The sequence below is a fragment of the Eumetopias jubatus genome, unplaced genomic scaffold, assembly GCF_037043125.1.
Source record: "Eumetopias jubatus isolate StellerSeaLion01/CBP00866 unplaced genomic scaffold, mEumJub1_p1.0 scaffold_14, whole genome shotgun sequence".
NCBI classification, from domain to species: Eukaryota; Metazoa; Chordata; class Mammalia; order Carnivora; family Otariidae; genus Eumetopias; species Eumetopias jubatus.
The window spans coordinates 86,137,958-86,153,929 of record NW_028274820.1 but is presented as its reverse complement, the minus strand read 5'-3'; the positions used below and the strand labels follow the sequence as shown (position 1 = coordinate 86,153,929).

The 15,972-nt window shown below is 41.8% G+C and overlaps 1 protein-coding gene across 4 annotated transcripts in view; it reads left to right on the top strand.

Moving 5' to 3' along the window:
• The first annotated feature begins 3,824 nt into the window (after positions 1 to 3,824).
• UBE2H (ubiquitin conjugating enzyme E2 H) overlaps positions 3,825 to 15,972 on the top strand; it is a 107,566-nt gene continuing 95,418 nt past the window's right edge. For 2 of the 4 annotated variants that reach the window (XM_028106461.2, XM_028106455.2), the window contains exon 1: positions 3,825 to 4,321. In XM_028106461.2, the coding sequence (XP_027962262.1) occupies positions 4,269 to 4,321 (53 nt within the window). In that variant the 5' untranslated portion in view covers positions 3,825 to 4,268. Of the gene's footprint in view, positions 4,322 to 4,343; positions 4,809 to 15,972 lie in introns of those variants that run through there. The other 2 variants (XM_028106458.2, XM_028106462.2) reach the window with 2 other exon arrangements.

Sequence of the window (15,972 nt, the reverse complement as noted above, 5' to 3'; positions counted from 1 at the left end):
TTCTTTCTTTCTTTCTTTTTAAGTTATCTCTACACCCAGTGTGGGGCTCGAACTCACAATCCTGAGATCAAGAGACTGAGCCAGCCAGGTGCCCCTTGAAGTGATTTTTAAGGTTTTATTTCCAAAGCAGCAAGGAAACGGCTGTTATTTTGCTGTCTAGAGGGGTCTGGACCTGTGATCTCAGATGCTGAGAGTACCCGCTCAAAATGAATCCATTTCCCAATAGAAATGGTCAAGTGGAATCAGGAGGCTTTATTTGAGGGATCTTCACATTTGCTGGGCACAGTGATAAATTCACTTTGGCTTTAGAGCTCTTGTGTTAACAGGTGCCTTCAGTGAGAGAGAGAGAGCCGTTTTTAGGCTGTATGGGCTGGGGTCCTCCACTCACTCCATCAAATGATGGCTTTCCTCTTGTTCCCTCTTAGTGTATTGCTCAAAGCATTATATTCTCTCCAAACTTGCTTGCTTGCCTTTGGGAAGCAGCTCCTGAGATAGGAGGCTCCATTGGTCAAGCTTGGCCCTGCCCTGGGGAGAGATAAACAGGCCCAAATACATTTCCCAGATTGCAACACTGGTGACTCAGGCAGGGTGGACAGCTGTTCCTTCACGGTACCCTGCTTGTACCTGATAAGGAAAAACATGGTTCATTCCAGCACATTGCCATGTGTGTGCATACATATAAACAGACACTCCCAGGTCCCAGTGTTGTCTTAGAGTAAATTATTGACATTCTGAATGGCTAAAACATTGCATAAAAAAGGTGAATGCAAAAAAAAAAAAGAAAAAGAAAAAAAAGAAAAAAGTAAAGGAAAAGGTGAGCACATGCTTACATTGTTCAAGAGGAACTCCAGGTTTTGTAAGCCAAAAAACTGAGTCAAACAAACGCTGTCATTTGGCACCACTTTGGGGCCACCTTTTGAACCCACCTGGTCAAGGACAGATTCAGGAGTCTCCTGAGGCTCTAGAGAGTTGAGGGGAGGGGTTGCAATGGAGGAAAGGGGACAAAGTCAGAATAGAGGAAATGGATTTACGAAGGAGCAAATGGCAAAGCGCCCAGAGAGAAAAGGCGTGTCATAAAAGTGTGAACACACAAAGAGAAAGAATTGACACTATGACATCTTAAAAAAACAAACAAACATAAAAACCCTACCGGAAGGCCGTTCTCCTTCAATGATAGTGCATAAGGAGTGGGGCAAACGGGGGTTTGAGATTAATAATATAATAATACCACAACCAATAATATATTTATTTCATCTTGTAATCAACACTTCATGTTACCTTTATGAAAAGCAATTTATAATTTACAAGGGGCTTTCACATTCATCCTTTCCATTTATTCCATCAACCCACTCAAGTGGGTAGGGCATTGTGGGCCCCATTTTACAGATGAGAACACTGAGGCTCTGGGAGGATATCTGCAATTAGCTGAGGCATAATTAAGGGCTAGGGAAAGGCAGGTTTGTCCTGAGTAACCCAGAGCTAAGATACTTACTAGACAATAACTCTTCTCTAGGTGATTGCTTTTCAGTGACTTCTCAGAGGGCTAAATCTCCATTGCATTTCTAGGTAGAGCAGCCCCACCTTCTTGTTGTTTGGAACAAGTTTCTCTAGACACCTCTCTGAAATTTTTCCTTAGTGCTTAGATCACAGCAGCATGGCATCTGTAAAAATTAAAGCCCACCAGGGATAATTTCTAGATCCACCCCATGCCCTTTTTTTCTCAAGAGTCCCATCCTTGACTTGTTCTTTCTGTTCTGGAAAAAACATCTTTGGGTCCTCTGAGCCGGCCTCCTTGCTCTCAGGTTGGGAAGAAACATCCTTATTTGCATAGGATATTATGGAAGCACAGGACTCACCTGGAGGGGTCAGGCAGATGTTTGGAAAGTGCTGATGTCTATTGGAATCTTCAAACAATGGTTCTCAAACTATGGCCTGCATCAGAATCATCTGGGGAACTTGTTAAAAAACATGGATGTCCAAGCCTCACCCCAGACCTTCTGAATCAAAATCCCCAGCGGCAGGGCCTGGACATTTGTGAGCTTAACAAGCTCCCCAGATGATTCTGAAGTACACCAAAGGTTGAGAATCACTGTCTTAGCGCGTGAATGTGGGTTACTCAGGTGAAGGAGAGTGAGGAGCCGTGCTGGGAGAGGAAGTAGTAACAATAGGAGCCTGGAGAGCCTAGAGGAGACAGTCAGGAAGGATTTTCTGCTCCATCCTTATCTCTCTTTAACAAAGTAGTCACATAAAAGGGGTTAGAAATCTCCTCAAGTCCTCCTTCTGACAGAATTGCTATGTGCAATAGGAAAGACCAATGTACCCCTTTTAGAAGCAGTTAAAATAGTCTGTCTTTCTCAGAAAGTGGAGTAAAGGTTATCAGGGACTTGGGGGGCGGGAGTGGAGGATGAATGAGGAATTATTGTCTAACGGGTATGGAGTTTCTGCTTGGGATGATGAAAAAGTTCTGGAAATGGAGGGTAGTGATGGTTGTACAACATTGTGAATGTATTTAATACAGTGAATTGTGCACTTAAAGTGGTTGAAATGGCAAATTTTATTTTATGTATATTAATCACACACAATTAACTAGTCCTTTGGAGGGATGGAACGATAGGAGTAAAGAATGCTCAATTTTAGTTGATTGCTGCTGCCCCAGATGTGTGTGTGTATGTGTGTGTGTGTGTGTGTCTACGGGAGGTTATATAAGGGGGCCCATCTCACAGCACACGGTCTGACAAAGTACAAGTGTATTCATGGGAAAGAGGGAATAGATAAAAATTTTGGCAGCAAAAATGTGATATAAACATCAGGAGATGCCTAGATCACTCTTTCCTGCCCCCTTTGCCTGGTTGACTCCTGGGTCCTATACCACTTCTTATGGGGTGCTTTGTAGAGCAGTGATCCTCAAACTTCACATAAGAACCACCTGGGGACCTTGTTAAACTGCAAATTCTGATGCAATAGGGCTGTGGTGAAGCTCTAACCTGCATTTCTAACAAGTTCTCAGGTGATGCTGACACTCTATACCCACAGACCACATTGGGAGGGCTGTGTAAATTTAAAGTCTTTCTTAGTTCACCATAGCCTCATGTCCAGCAGAGTGATTTGCACACAGTGGGCGCTCAATAATTATTTATGGAATTAATGATGGAGTATATAGCATTGGTACAGGAGTGTGGAGGGCAGAACAATCTTTGTCCTTTGAACGACAGCATATTTTGGGTGTTTCTGCTTCTATCAGTCATTCACTTTTTTAAATTACCTCATACTCTGTGGGATAAGGATGCTAGTACCAAATTATTTCTGGTCTTTCCAACTTGCTGCCTCAAGTCTAATCCTTGAAAGAGTGGCCCGCTCTACATCAAGGGTAATGAACCCTGGTTTGCAAGCTCTGGGGAAGCCTTGCTGTAGTCTACAATCGCTGGAAACAGATTCTCTCCATCCAAGGACGGGGCAGGATGCAGGGAACCTGCTGGTGTGGGAATTAGATTTGGTGCCTATCCTAGTAATTGCCACCTCAAATCAAATGAACAGCATTTTTAACAGTGTATATGAGAAGGAGGTTCATCACCCTAAAAGATACAAATGTCATAATATTGCCATTATTTACTATTATCGTTTATGATGATGATAACGACACTGGCAGTTAAGCGATTAAGTGTGTGGGGGAGTTGGGGGAGGGGGCACAGGGCTGGGAGGGCAAGAGAAAAAGGAACTACATCTCCCAGAACCACCCGGGAAAGTCCACGCCGCGGCGGCGGCGCCCCACCCCTTTCGCCAGCTGGGCCCGCCCCCTCCGATGACGTCACAGAGGTGACGTCACGGCGCCCAGAGCGAGGCTGGGGTAGAGAGGCCGACTGAGCAGGAGTCGTCCGCTTGTCGTGGAGGCGGCTAGGGAGCCGGCGAGAGGGTGAGCGGGCGAGCAGTCGAGCGAGCTAGAGCAGGCAGGAGGGAGCGACGCGCGGCGCAGAGTAGCGCCGGGGCCAGGCCGCGGAGGAACCCACAGCCGGAGAGGGGCAGCCCGAGCCGGGCGCCGCGGGGTCCCCACCCCCACTCGGCCGGACAGTGCCCGGTGTTCCCCCGTGCGGGGGGCGGCGGCGGCGGCGGCGGCTGACGGGACCGGACAGGACCGCGGGGGTGTTGCCACCTCCACCGAGAAGCCGGCGCGGCCGCGGGCTCCTCAGAGCCGGGGCCCGGGGCCCGTGATAGACGGGCCGAGGAAAGGAGAGAGGCGGCGGCGCAGGCGACGGGGAGGCAGCGGCGACACCATGTCATCCCCCAGTCCGGGCAAGAGGCGGATGGACACGGACGTGGTCAAGCTGTATCCTTCGTGGAGGGGGGATTCGGGCTGTCGAGTGGGGGCGGTGTGGGGATGCCCAGGGCGCCCCTGAAACCCAAGCAGGGGCCCTGGGGTACTCCAGGCCACTGTCCGAGGCTCCCTTCCTCTACTCCCTCCCCCCAGTGCCTACGGCGGCTCCTTGGCACCTCCCAGGAGCCAAGAGCCTTTTCAGCTCCCCCCTTTATCTGCAGCACCTCGAAATGTGCGTTGTTCCTCGCTCTTCTGCACCCCCATTGCCCGTGACTTTCCTCCACGACGTTTTGGATTCCCAAGACGGCCTTTCTTTTTTTCTTTTTTTTTTTTTTTGCAGGACCATCCACCTCTCTTGACCGCCGTGCCCACCTCAGGGTCTCTCCTGTTTGCTCGCCCTGGATTTAGGGACTCGTGATAGAAATTCCCGAGAGTGAAGCCTTTCTTCCTTTCTTGAGATGCCTCCATTCCCTACATTCACTATGCTTCTTGAACTGGGGTAACTCAAGTGACCTCCTTTATCCCTAATTCCTTTCTATATTAGGAAGAGTAGTCTGCTCAGTGCCCCCTGTTGTAATAAAGAGCTCTGAGTGTTTTAAATCGGAGACCCTCGTTAAGCTTTCTGGTCCCTAGAAGAACCCCACCGTTTTTCTTTTCAGTGACAAAGCCTGTCCCACCCATAGTTGGATGTGGTGAGGACCCCCAGGCCCTCCAGCAAGCCACCCTCCATATTGTGGATATGACAGCTGGGGGAGGGAGAGACAGAGGATCTCTCCTTGACAAAATAGCCCCTATACTAGCCACTTAAGCAAACTCCCTCTATGAGGGTAAGGTTCTTGGGGGAATAACTGCCCTGATTTTACCAAGTGACACCCTTTATTTCCACCCCCCCAACTTTATGTACTCTGGAGGTAGCCTTGGGAAAGCTGTAACTGATAAGGGGCCTTCAGGCAGTGGTTTTGGTTGGAGTCCAGACTGATTATTTCATGACCAGCTAGAGAAATTCGCGAAGGTTCCTGTGACAAATCTAGAAAATTTTTGAGGGGTAATTTAGAGGGTTGGGGGGGGAGAGGAAATGAGCCCAGTGTTCTGAACAACTAATCCCTGGGGAGAAGGGGAAATGGGGATGGGGAGTGGTGGTGTGTGAAACGCAGTTAAAAAGTCCTGTCTCCTGCTTCTCTTTCTCCCTCACCCCCATCCCCCCACCATTTCCCCCTGTTGCAGGGTTTTGTTTATATAACTCAAGTTGTTTGGCTAGATTCTTCAGGTGAATTCCTTCTTTCTTCCATTTATTTGTTACTCTTTTTGATTGGGCGGTTTTTCTCCTTTTTAGAGATTGATGATTATTATTAAATACTCAGTTATGGAATTCTCCGAAGTTTTAAAAAAAGTAGTGTTTGTATTTGGTTTGGAAGTGGGGGATGGGTCGGAAGTTGCCCGGGTAAGAGATTTTTTTTTTTTTTTCATAATCTTTTCAGGAATAAGGTCCTTTTCTCCTCAGGAAAACTTAGCTAGAAATTAGGAACAGTAGATAGACTTCTAAGTTTTAGGGTTTGAAGTTTACAATTTTTGGGAGGTGGAAGGGGGGATTACAGAGAGGAGCAAATAATGAAATACATGTTCCAAATATATGTCTAGGCACAAGCGAAATTGACTATGAGCTGTTTGTGACTGTGATTGAGTTTTGTAAATGTGTGAGTGATACCAGTAATGTTGGATTTTCATAAGGTTGCAGGAAAACTTGTAGCTATGGCTGTGTACATTTTACACAAAGCAGTTTCGGGTTTTATTTTTGTTTAGAAACTAGGAAATGACATGGTGGCAGAATCTGAGTTATTTTTACCCTGAATTGAGAGTTACTGTCAACCTAATGCAATTTTCTGCCTAATGTTTAATTGGGACGGAGGTGGAGAGAGAATTCCAGCTGTTTTTGATCAATGTCAGAGTCTCGAATTATATACATACATATTTTTTAGAAGATTGAGGATAAAGGGTGAGGCCTAACTTGACCTGATGCCTTTTCTATACAGTGCCTTTTGTTCATTTAGTAGTTGTGGCATCTAGAATGATTACCGCATTTAGGAGTCGGGGTGTGGGGGGTGGAGAGGGAGAGGAAAACAGACAAAGAACAGCAGGGTGTCTTTCTCTTTTTTCTTCCCCTAAGTGGCTTATTTCATAGCTTATTTTTAGTAGAAGATGAAGAAAGGCAAAGATGCATTGGCCTTCTGTTCTTTCCCCACCTTCCTCCTTTCTGACAAAAGAAAGCAGAGGCGCTTTAAAATCATAGATCTCTGAGATAGGAGGACAACAGTCTCAGGACTTAAAAGCCAGAGGTTATCTTTGTTTCATATTTGTTATTTTCTGGTCTCATGTACTTGGAAGTTAAAATTTTTGTATTTCCTTTTGTGTTTGCATGTGTGTTGTGGGGATGAGAGATTTTGTGGCCTCTTTTCTCTGTTGAATTCGTATTAGTAGGCCCAAATGGAGCCACTAATTTTTGAGCAAGGTATATTTAGCAAAAAATGGAAGGAAGAATTTTCCAACCCACTATTAAAATTAGTACAATTGTGTGAAAGGGCTGGGGGTTGAAAATGAAAGATGGTGGAGAGGAAGTAGAGAAGATCTGAAGGAATGTACTTGCTTTTTGCCCCTCAGTGCCCCTTGATGATTTCTTTGGTTTGGAGGCCGATAGCTGGTTTCATTGCAATCTCCTGTTTCAGCCCATTTTTGGTTGTCTCCTGAGTGTAATTATGCCACCACGATTTACAGCTTGGCAGGGAACCTATATAGTAGGAAAGTAGCGGTGTGGGGGTAGGGAGAGAAGGGGATGTGTAACTAATTGGCCACTGCTTTCCACCAGCTCGCGAGATTCTTTCGGAGACACTGTCTCTGGTTGTTGTTTGGAGTCGGTGATATTTCTTTTGTGACGGGTTGGTAGGAGGAGAGCTGACTCTCAAGTTATGCAGGGAGTGAGTGTTTTGCACCGATGCACTTAATAATCTGCTGGGCGATTATGTTCTGAAACTCTGACTCATTCATTGTTTCTGTTCTGATCCTTTCCTGAGGGTTGTGCAAACCTCTCCAGGAGCCTAGAGACTGATGTACTGACTTTTGGGCCCTGTAGGAATGTGTCCCAGTCAAAAAACTTACAGTCAGCCCAAATCCTGTGCAATGGTCGTGAATAGTGTGGCCATTTGTTTGCAAAGTCAGGTAGATTGGTTATACTGTGCTGTTCCCAGCCTGGCAAGCATTGAGGTTTCCATCTCTTGATTATTTAGATTGTCTGAGAACTGGGACTCTGGTGACCTTAAAGCGTGATTTGCCCTAAAGGAATATCGGTTTAAATTCTCCCTGGTGGAGGAACAAACAGCTCAGATTACACGGGTTTCCTTGTTGGTGGGGGTTACTCGTCTCACCCTGTTGCACAGCCTGGTGATCCTTTTATCTGTGAACGAGTGGCCCCTGCTGAAGGCTGGAGCTGCTTGTTTTGGAAAAGCGTATGCAGGCAAAAGGCCTCAGGCACAGCTCCTCCCAGCTCATTGGCTGCTCTGTTACTACCCGGAAAAGGAGGAGGGGCGGAGCTAACAAACAGCTGATGGAGTGTGTGACCAGAGTGTGTTTATATACAAAAGAAGTAGGGGCTGGGGAGGCCTTGTGAGTAGTGTTACAGGATCAAGTGTATTTTCAAGGGATAAAAAGAGGAAAACCTGACCTTTTAGAGTACAAGAAATAAATGTTCAAGGTTAAATCAGAAACGTGAACCTGGTAATAATGGGAACTTGGCATACGCTGTATTTGTTATTGGTGAGATTTTGGAACTTTATAATAAGTTTTCAGAGGGAGTTGCAGTAACTTAAAATAGGATATGCCACCACTTTAAATGTACTTATATGACTCACGCAGGGATTCAAAAGGGTGGTAGAAATGTAAATTTTCCCTGCAAAAGCTTGAAGAGTGCTAGAAAGGGGCAGTGACTTTTACTAAATTCATTAACGGCATTAGTGAAGTCTTAGAGAATCCTGGGTGTCTGCTTTAGGGTTTCAGATGGTTTCAATAATAAGTTCATCCCCCTAAAACATTTGAGCACCGTCTTTATGCCAGGCTTGGTGCTAGGTGCTGGGGGTTTAGTAGTGAAAAATTTCAGTGTGGGTGGTCATGATGCTTATGTAACCAGTTAAAACAAAACAAGAAATCAAAGTAGAAGCTGACATAGGTCAACACTCTATGTAGCAGCTTTTTGAATAACTTGTATTTACTTTCAGAGTTGACTTTTCAAGGAGTAGAAAGGTTAAAAAGTGAATTTTATGCCATGGGATATATGGGGATATGTATTCCTAGTATTTTAAAGATAGATGTTAAAAAATGGAAACAAAAACATTAAAACGCTTAGCTGTTTCTTTCATATCAACTTTGGTATTTTGTTGTTAATCAGTAGTTATTCTATCCCTAAATCAGTAGTCTTTGTTACTCTTTAATTTGTGCAAAGTGTAGATAATTCTGTAATCTTTTAACTAGCTCCAGTGTCAGTTAGAGAACCGGTGTTTTGCTTTTAAAAATGCCTGTGACCTCTGTTTTTGTGAGATGATGAGGTGGAAGGTGGATCTTCAAGCTAAAAGTTAAAGCTGGCAGCTCCCAGTGTTCTGAATTTGTCTTCTCTGCATAGATTTTGGTGACAAATATAACGCACTGGTACTTATTTTTGTTAAGCAGGAACCTACATGAGTAAGCATTCACAGCTTCAGAATATCAGTCCTGCAGTGCAGTTCTAGTAAATTACACACAAGCCTAAAAATTCATCTTTTAGGGGAAAAAATATTTTGCAAATGTGACCCTTAAAAGTCACTTAACATTGTGTGCATGTATTAGAAAAAACCTGGATTTGTTGGTTTCCTAGTGTTGTGCAATTTCCCTAGTACCTTGACCTGTTTTATATGTGTGTGTACACATGGATTTATGTGCGTGTATACACACACAACTATGTAATAGTATCTTGTTGACTTTTTTTTTTTAAGATTTTATTTATTTGAGAGAGAACCAGAGCACAAGCAGGGGGAGTGGGAGAAGCAGGCTCCCCGCTGAGCAGGGAGCCGGACAGGAGGCCGGACAGGAGGCCATTCCCAGGGCCCTAGGATCATGACCTGAGCAGAAGGCAGATGCTTAACCGATTGAGCCACCCAGGTGCCCCTATCTTGTTCACTATTAATAGATTTGATGATTCCGAGAATCGTTGCATTTTTAGGCATGCAGTTCAGACTGGTAAAAGTGCTTATGGTATAATAGCTTCTTGACTATAGACCCATAGTTTATATTTTAGTAAAATACTTTAATGAAAAAACTTAATTGGATTATGCAAATAGTAAGATAATTGAGGAAAGTATAGGTTACAAAAAGGAAAGAAAAGAGTCACCCATAATCCTATCCTTTAAACAGTGGTTCTCAAACTTTAGTGTGATCTTAATTACCTGGAGGGTTTGTTAAAACAGGTTGCTGGGGTACCAGCTCCGGAATTGTCTGATTCAGTGGGTCTAGAGAGCTTTAAAAAAAAAAAAAAAATTTTTTTTTTTAACAGGTTCCTGGATGATACTGAAAGGTTTGTCCAGGGACTACAGTTTAAGAACCACTGTCCTCAAATATTAACATTATAGTGTTTTTTCTTATCAGTCTCCTACACCCCATATATTATTTTCATACTATATGTTGATCATACTGTATGTGCCCTGTTTTTGCTGACTACTTACAGCTTATTTTCCTGATGAAAAGTATGAAACATAATGAAGAGGTCATGTAATATGTCATTCTATGCCCATGCCATTGATTTAATTCTTGGCCATTTTTCTGTGATAAGATTGAAATTAACATCTTGCACATAAGGCTTTTCTTGTCTTTTTGGATTATTTCTGTTTTTTACTAGATCAAAGAAGGTAACCATTTGAATTAAAATATTTCTTTGTTCTAGATCAAAGAAAGTAACCATTTGAATTAAAATATTTAAAAATCGTGGGGCCCCATACTCTGTGCTCTCATTTTGTTCTGTTGTGTTTTAGTTGGTGTGATTTCAGCAGTGAAGCAATCAACCTGTCATAGTGATGACAAATGAGTTCTGAGCTCTCTGTTTTAAACTGCGTGTGTGTGTGTGTGTGTGTGTGTGTGTGTGTGTGTGTGTGATAATGGTGATCCTTAAATTAAGGACACTTTTGTACTTCTCAAAGTGCCTACTGTGAGTTGGTAGGTTAAATATATTACATTCGTGATTAAATCTGACTGGCAAGAGCTATAGAATTAGTTTTGGTATCTGGAATTTTTTTTTCCTTTTGTTTTTTACTGAGGTATAATTGACATAACTATATTTAAAGTGATAAATTAGGTAAGTTTTGCATAAATATCACCCATGAAGTCTGTCAACATAACCATTGATCTGATTTCTGTCACTATAGATTATTTTGCATTTTCTTTGTTCTTTTTTTTAAAGATTTTATTTATTTGAGAGAGAGAGAATGAGAGCACCAGAGGGAAGAGGGTCAGAGGGAGAAGCAGACTCCCTGCTGAGCAGGGAGCCCGATGTGGGACTCGATTCCGGGACTCCAGGATCATGACCTGAGCTGAAGGCAGTCGCTTAACCAACTGAGCCACCCAGGCGCCCTAGATTATTTTGCATTTTCTAGAATTTTATATAAATGTTATTATACAGTATGTACTTTTTATGTGAATTCTTTCATCATATTTTGAGATTCACCCTGTTCTTTTTACTGCTGAGTAATATGTCATTGTGTAGCTATACCACAGTTTGTTTATGCATTTACTTCTTTATGGGCGTTTGGGTTATTTCTCATTTGGAGCTATTACAAATGAAGCTGCTTGGATGGATATTTTCTTTTCTCTTAGGTAAATATATAGGGATGGAATAGCTGAATCATGGGGTAGGTATAAGCTTAACCTTTTAACAGGTGGCCTGAATTTAATTTTGACTGATGATTGTATTTCACACACAATTAAATTGTGACATTGACCTTTTGTTTGTTTTGTATTTTAAGGGAATCCCATTAAATAACATTCTAAAGCACTAATTTTTTTTTTTAAGATTTATTTGCGAGAGAGAGAATGAGAGACGGAGAGCTGGAGAGGGAGGAGGGTCAGAGGGAGAAGCAGACTCCCTGCTGAGCAGGGAGCCCGATGTGGGACTCGATCCCAGGACTCCAGGATCATGACCTGGAGTTGCTTAACCAGCTGAGCCACCCAGGCACCCTAAAGCACTGATTTCTAATCTCAGTCAAAGCTAGTTTTGTAACTGTTTTTCTCTCTCCTCCATTCAAAATTAGTGAACGAGATTTTCATTGTAAAATATTTTTTGTTTTATGGCCCTTTGACATGATACTTTCAGGAGTTATGGTCACAAAAAACTTATTTTTGCATTTGTTAGTAAGACTATTACCGTTTTCTGAGAAGATAAACACCATTTGTTGATGGTTCCCTTTCTTTTTGATATTGATAAGAATTTTTTTTGTTAGTTTTACTTAGCACCTCCAATTACATTTATAGCAGTTTATAAATATTGATGTAGAACTCGAGGTCTGAATAGTATCTTAATTTTCATATGGACTAAATTCAGGAACCAATGGCAACTCAGGCAGAACCGGAAACAGATCATATGTTTCCTTAATAGTTTCCTTAATATGTTTCCCTGGAATTTTTTTAAAGTTAATTTTTAACAAAATAGGATTTTTTTTCTTTTCTACTTTTTGGCGTTACATGATGTAATTTATTTGATAGATTGATAGACATTGCCATAAGAAAAAAAAGACATTGCTTTGTAGTAGTTGCTATTGTCACATTCTTATAAATGACAAGCATTTTGAATTTATATGTAGGTGTTTGCCTGCCTGTTGCTTTAACAATTAACATACTACTGGCAGCTGGAACTTTTAACTTGGCTAACAAGAAAAAAGACAACTTCCTCGTTTATGCCTGTTTCAGATTGCAGTCACCGACTATTTGGTGGGGAGACTTTGGGTTCAGTCATCAGACACAAGGATGGCGCTCTGAGCATGTTTATTAAGAGTGTGTTATTTTCAGATTGCCAAAATGTAATTAAAGTGCAATATAGGAACCTTTTGAAAACACAGAAAAGTCAGTGTGTACTTTTGAGAGACTGTTGTTACATTAGTAATTCTCAGGTGGGGTGGGGGTATCGTGATTTTTTTTTTTAATTTTTTTAAAGATTTTATTTATTTATTTGACAGAGAGAGACACAGCGAGAGAGGGAACACAAGCAGGGGGAGAGGGAGAGGGAGAAGCAGGCTCCCCGCCGAGCAGGGACCCCGATGTGGGGCTCGATCCCAGGACCCTGGGATCATGACCTGAGCCGAAGGCAGATGCTTAACGACTGAGCCACCCAGGCGCCCCGGGGGTATCGTGATTTAGAAGAACTATTTTTATGTGTAGGTACTATTGTAGTTTCTTCTCTGTACCTCACCAGATGCTTGCAGAGGGTGTCTGGTTGTTTGCAGGCTGGTGCTTGTGCTGGCTGCTATGCCTGGCAGAAGCCAACCTCAAGAGCCAGGTGGTGGAAAGCCCCACAGGGAAGCTGTATGCGGGTGAAGGATCCTTCTGCCTTCCCCCACTTTTTAGGCATCCAGGGCATAAGATTGGAGGTGTATACAGGTGCTGCTGATCTTTTGACCTGGCCCTGCAGAGAAGTCAGGGAGGAGTAGGAAACCCATGTGAAGGGGAGAGGCTTGGCTGAACTTAGTCATCCTCTGGAAGACAGTCATGGCTGGTGGGTCTGCTTCTGGGCCCACAACAGGTACCACTTGGAGGGACCATATTTAGGGATATAGAATGTTGCTTAATTGGGAATGGAATCTTATCTCTTCAACTTCTTGGTCTCTAACTTTTAGACATTTTTAGGGAGGTATTATGTATAAAAAAGATATTCCCTATGTGTGAAATTGTTATTAATATTGTAAGTTATGAGTTTTCTGTTTAACATTAAGCAAAATGTTTCTTTTTCCATGTATCATGTTTTTATCATGTACACTTTTCAAGGTTTCTTGGAGTCTAAAATCTTAGTTGAGGTAACATAAATAGAAAAGTAGATACAGAGTGTGCCTGGTTCGTGTTACCTCAGAAGCAGTTGGGTTACTACTCAGCTTAGTGAAAATAAATGTAGTTGTTTTGTCCAAATGGTGCCATTATAACTCTGTTACCTGGATATTGCTTTTCAATCAGTTGACTTTATGATGCTTAGTTTCAGAAATGTTGATTAATTTAAAAATTAAAAAAATGGGGTAAACCTTTCCATTGTGGTTACCTATAGGAAGTTGATTCAGTTAGAATTGTGTTCGTAAGAGATCATTGGGTGTAATATAGTTGATTATATTGTTTTATGATCTTACAGACTACTGAATGTTTAGTACCCTTTTGCTAATCTATGTAAATCTGTGTATAAATTAGTTAAGTCTCCTTGGGAACACAGCCTGAAACTATATAACCCTTTTTGTTTCACTCCAAAGGAAAGAAACAATTTACTTTTTTTCATTAACAGTCACTTTTGTATGGCCTTTATATGTGGTACCATAGCTGTGAATTAGTACTTGGTCAGACCGCTAATTTAAACTAAGGCTTTTATAATGAAATCATCCCATGATGTAGATCTTGGAGATTTGGGGTTTTTATTGCACATTACATTCATGTTCACATATTCAAAGTACATTAAAATGTAGAACATGATACATGTTTGATAACAGAAATCACTGATCTTGGCAACAGCATTTGACATATTAACATCTGTTAATTTTACCAACTAATTCATTCAATTAGCTACAGCCACCATCTTCATAATGAATAAAGGGGGGAAAAAACTGTTTCTTGCTCCTTTATTCATTTGTATCCTTAGAGATTAGAAACAAAAACAAAAGCAAAATACTTTTAAGTCAGATTTGTTTTATGGGTGGAGGAAAGAGAGGAAGTAGACCTTTGAGTGTGTTCTTTAGTCTGATTGTCTGGATTGCTGCCCATTTCTCCTGGCAGTTAAGAAAGGCAGGTCTTGAATGCTGTCATTGATGATCAAATGACATATATTTTGAGTATACCTGTATTGAATCATTTATATACTTGAGAACACCTTACTTTGCTTCTGTCTTGTCATTCTGTAGGCTCTTGGGTCAGAATAGTTAGGTACCAGATTCTATCTTTGAGTAATTAGTGTGGCATTTCCTTTGAGATTTAGCTGAGTTTTATAACCTATAAACCGTGATATATCAAGAAGACTATTGGTGGCTCATCAAGACTATCATTTCATTTCATATATTTCCATTTGTATGTCTCTTTTCTTTTTCTGTTGGTGTTCCTAACTTACACTTTGACTAATTTCTCAAAATCGAGCAAAAGTTAAATACACTGGCAGGAAAGTACACAAATAAACCTTTGAAGATAAGGTATTTCCAGATCCTTCACGTTATCTTACATTCAAGCTTAACCAGAAGTAGTAGTGAAGCCAGATCCTTTTTTCTAGGAGTTTGGAAATCAGTATACTTGGCCTAGTTCACTTTGTGCGGTCTGGCAATTATTTATCAAACTAGAACTTATGCTAAAAATACATAGTAGTATACAACTTTGCTGTGTGTCCTCTGAATGTAAAAATAGGCTATGCCTTAGATTTGCCTTAACTCTGTTCAGTGAAGTCAGACACAATGGAATGTGACACCTGAATTTTGTGTTCCTATACTTTAAAGGTCCTGGTCTCTCCTTGTCTCTGAAGAATTTGGTGTTTCTAAGCTAGTTTTATATTATCTGGTCAGTGTTTCTGAGATTCAGAAACTGCTGACTCTGCTTTCTTTGAATAAGTCTCAAGGTAGGAAGTCTAGAGGTCTTTATCATCCAGCATCCATCTGCCTGTGTTCTTAAGGCAGGGTAAATGGGAACAGTCCTCTACTCGTGTGGGAGCTTATTCCCAGGATTAAGTTCTAGGCCCTTTGCATCTTGTAATTCAAAGAATGACAAATGAAATTCCATGTTTACTTGTGCTTATTTTCCGTTTTGGGGGGTGATCTGGTATGTATGCACAAGCCTTGGAACTGGATTATCTTAATTGACACAGATACAGGTCTTATTTTTCCATTGCTTAATGGGTAATAGAATTAGAAATTCTGTTTTTTATAGAATCAGAAATTAGTGTATGATTTGTATGCTTTTAAATTGGGGCTTACTGAATTGGATAAAACATAAGGATTTTAGTCTGTCAGTTCTGGTTGTTTTATTTCTTAAATGTCGTTCCTACAGTGTTTTGTCAGCTCTGATGAAGTTCTGATGACAATTTCGTAGATATTACACTTAATAGATTTTAGCATGGTTTTCTACTTGGCGAAAACCTGGAATGCAAATAATAGTATTACAAAGCAGTGGTTGCTTTCTGAATATAACGGCTCTTTGAGTTGAGATTAATAATTGTATTATTTCTGGGCAATATCCTTTGTGGCTTTAAAAAAAAACAGATTGTATTTATTTCAGAGAGAGAAAGAGTGCATGAGCAGGGGGGAGGGGGGAGGGGGAGGGAGAAGTAGACTCCCTGCTGAGCAGGGAGCCCAATGGGGGACTCAATCCCAGGACCCTGGGATCAGGACCTGAGCCGAAGGCAGATGAAGGCAGATGTTTACCCGACTGAGCCA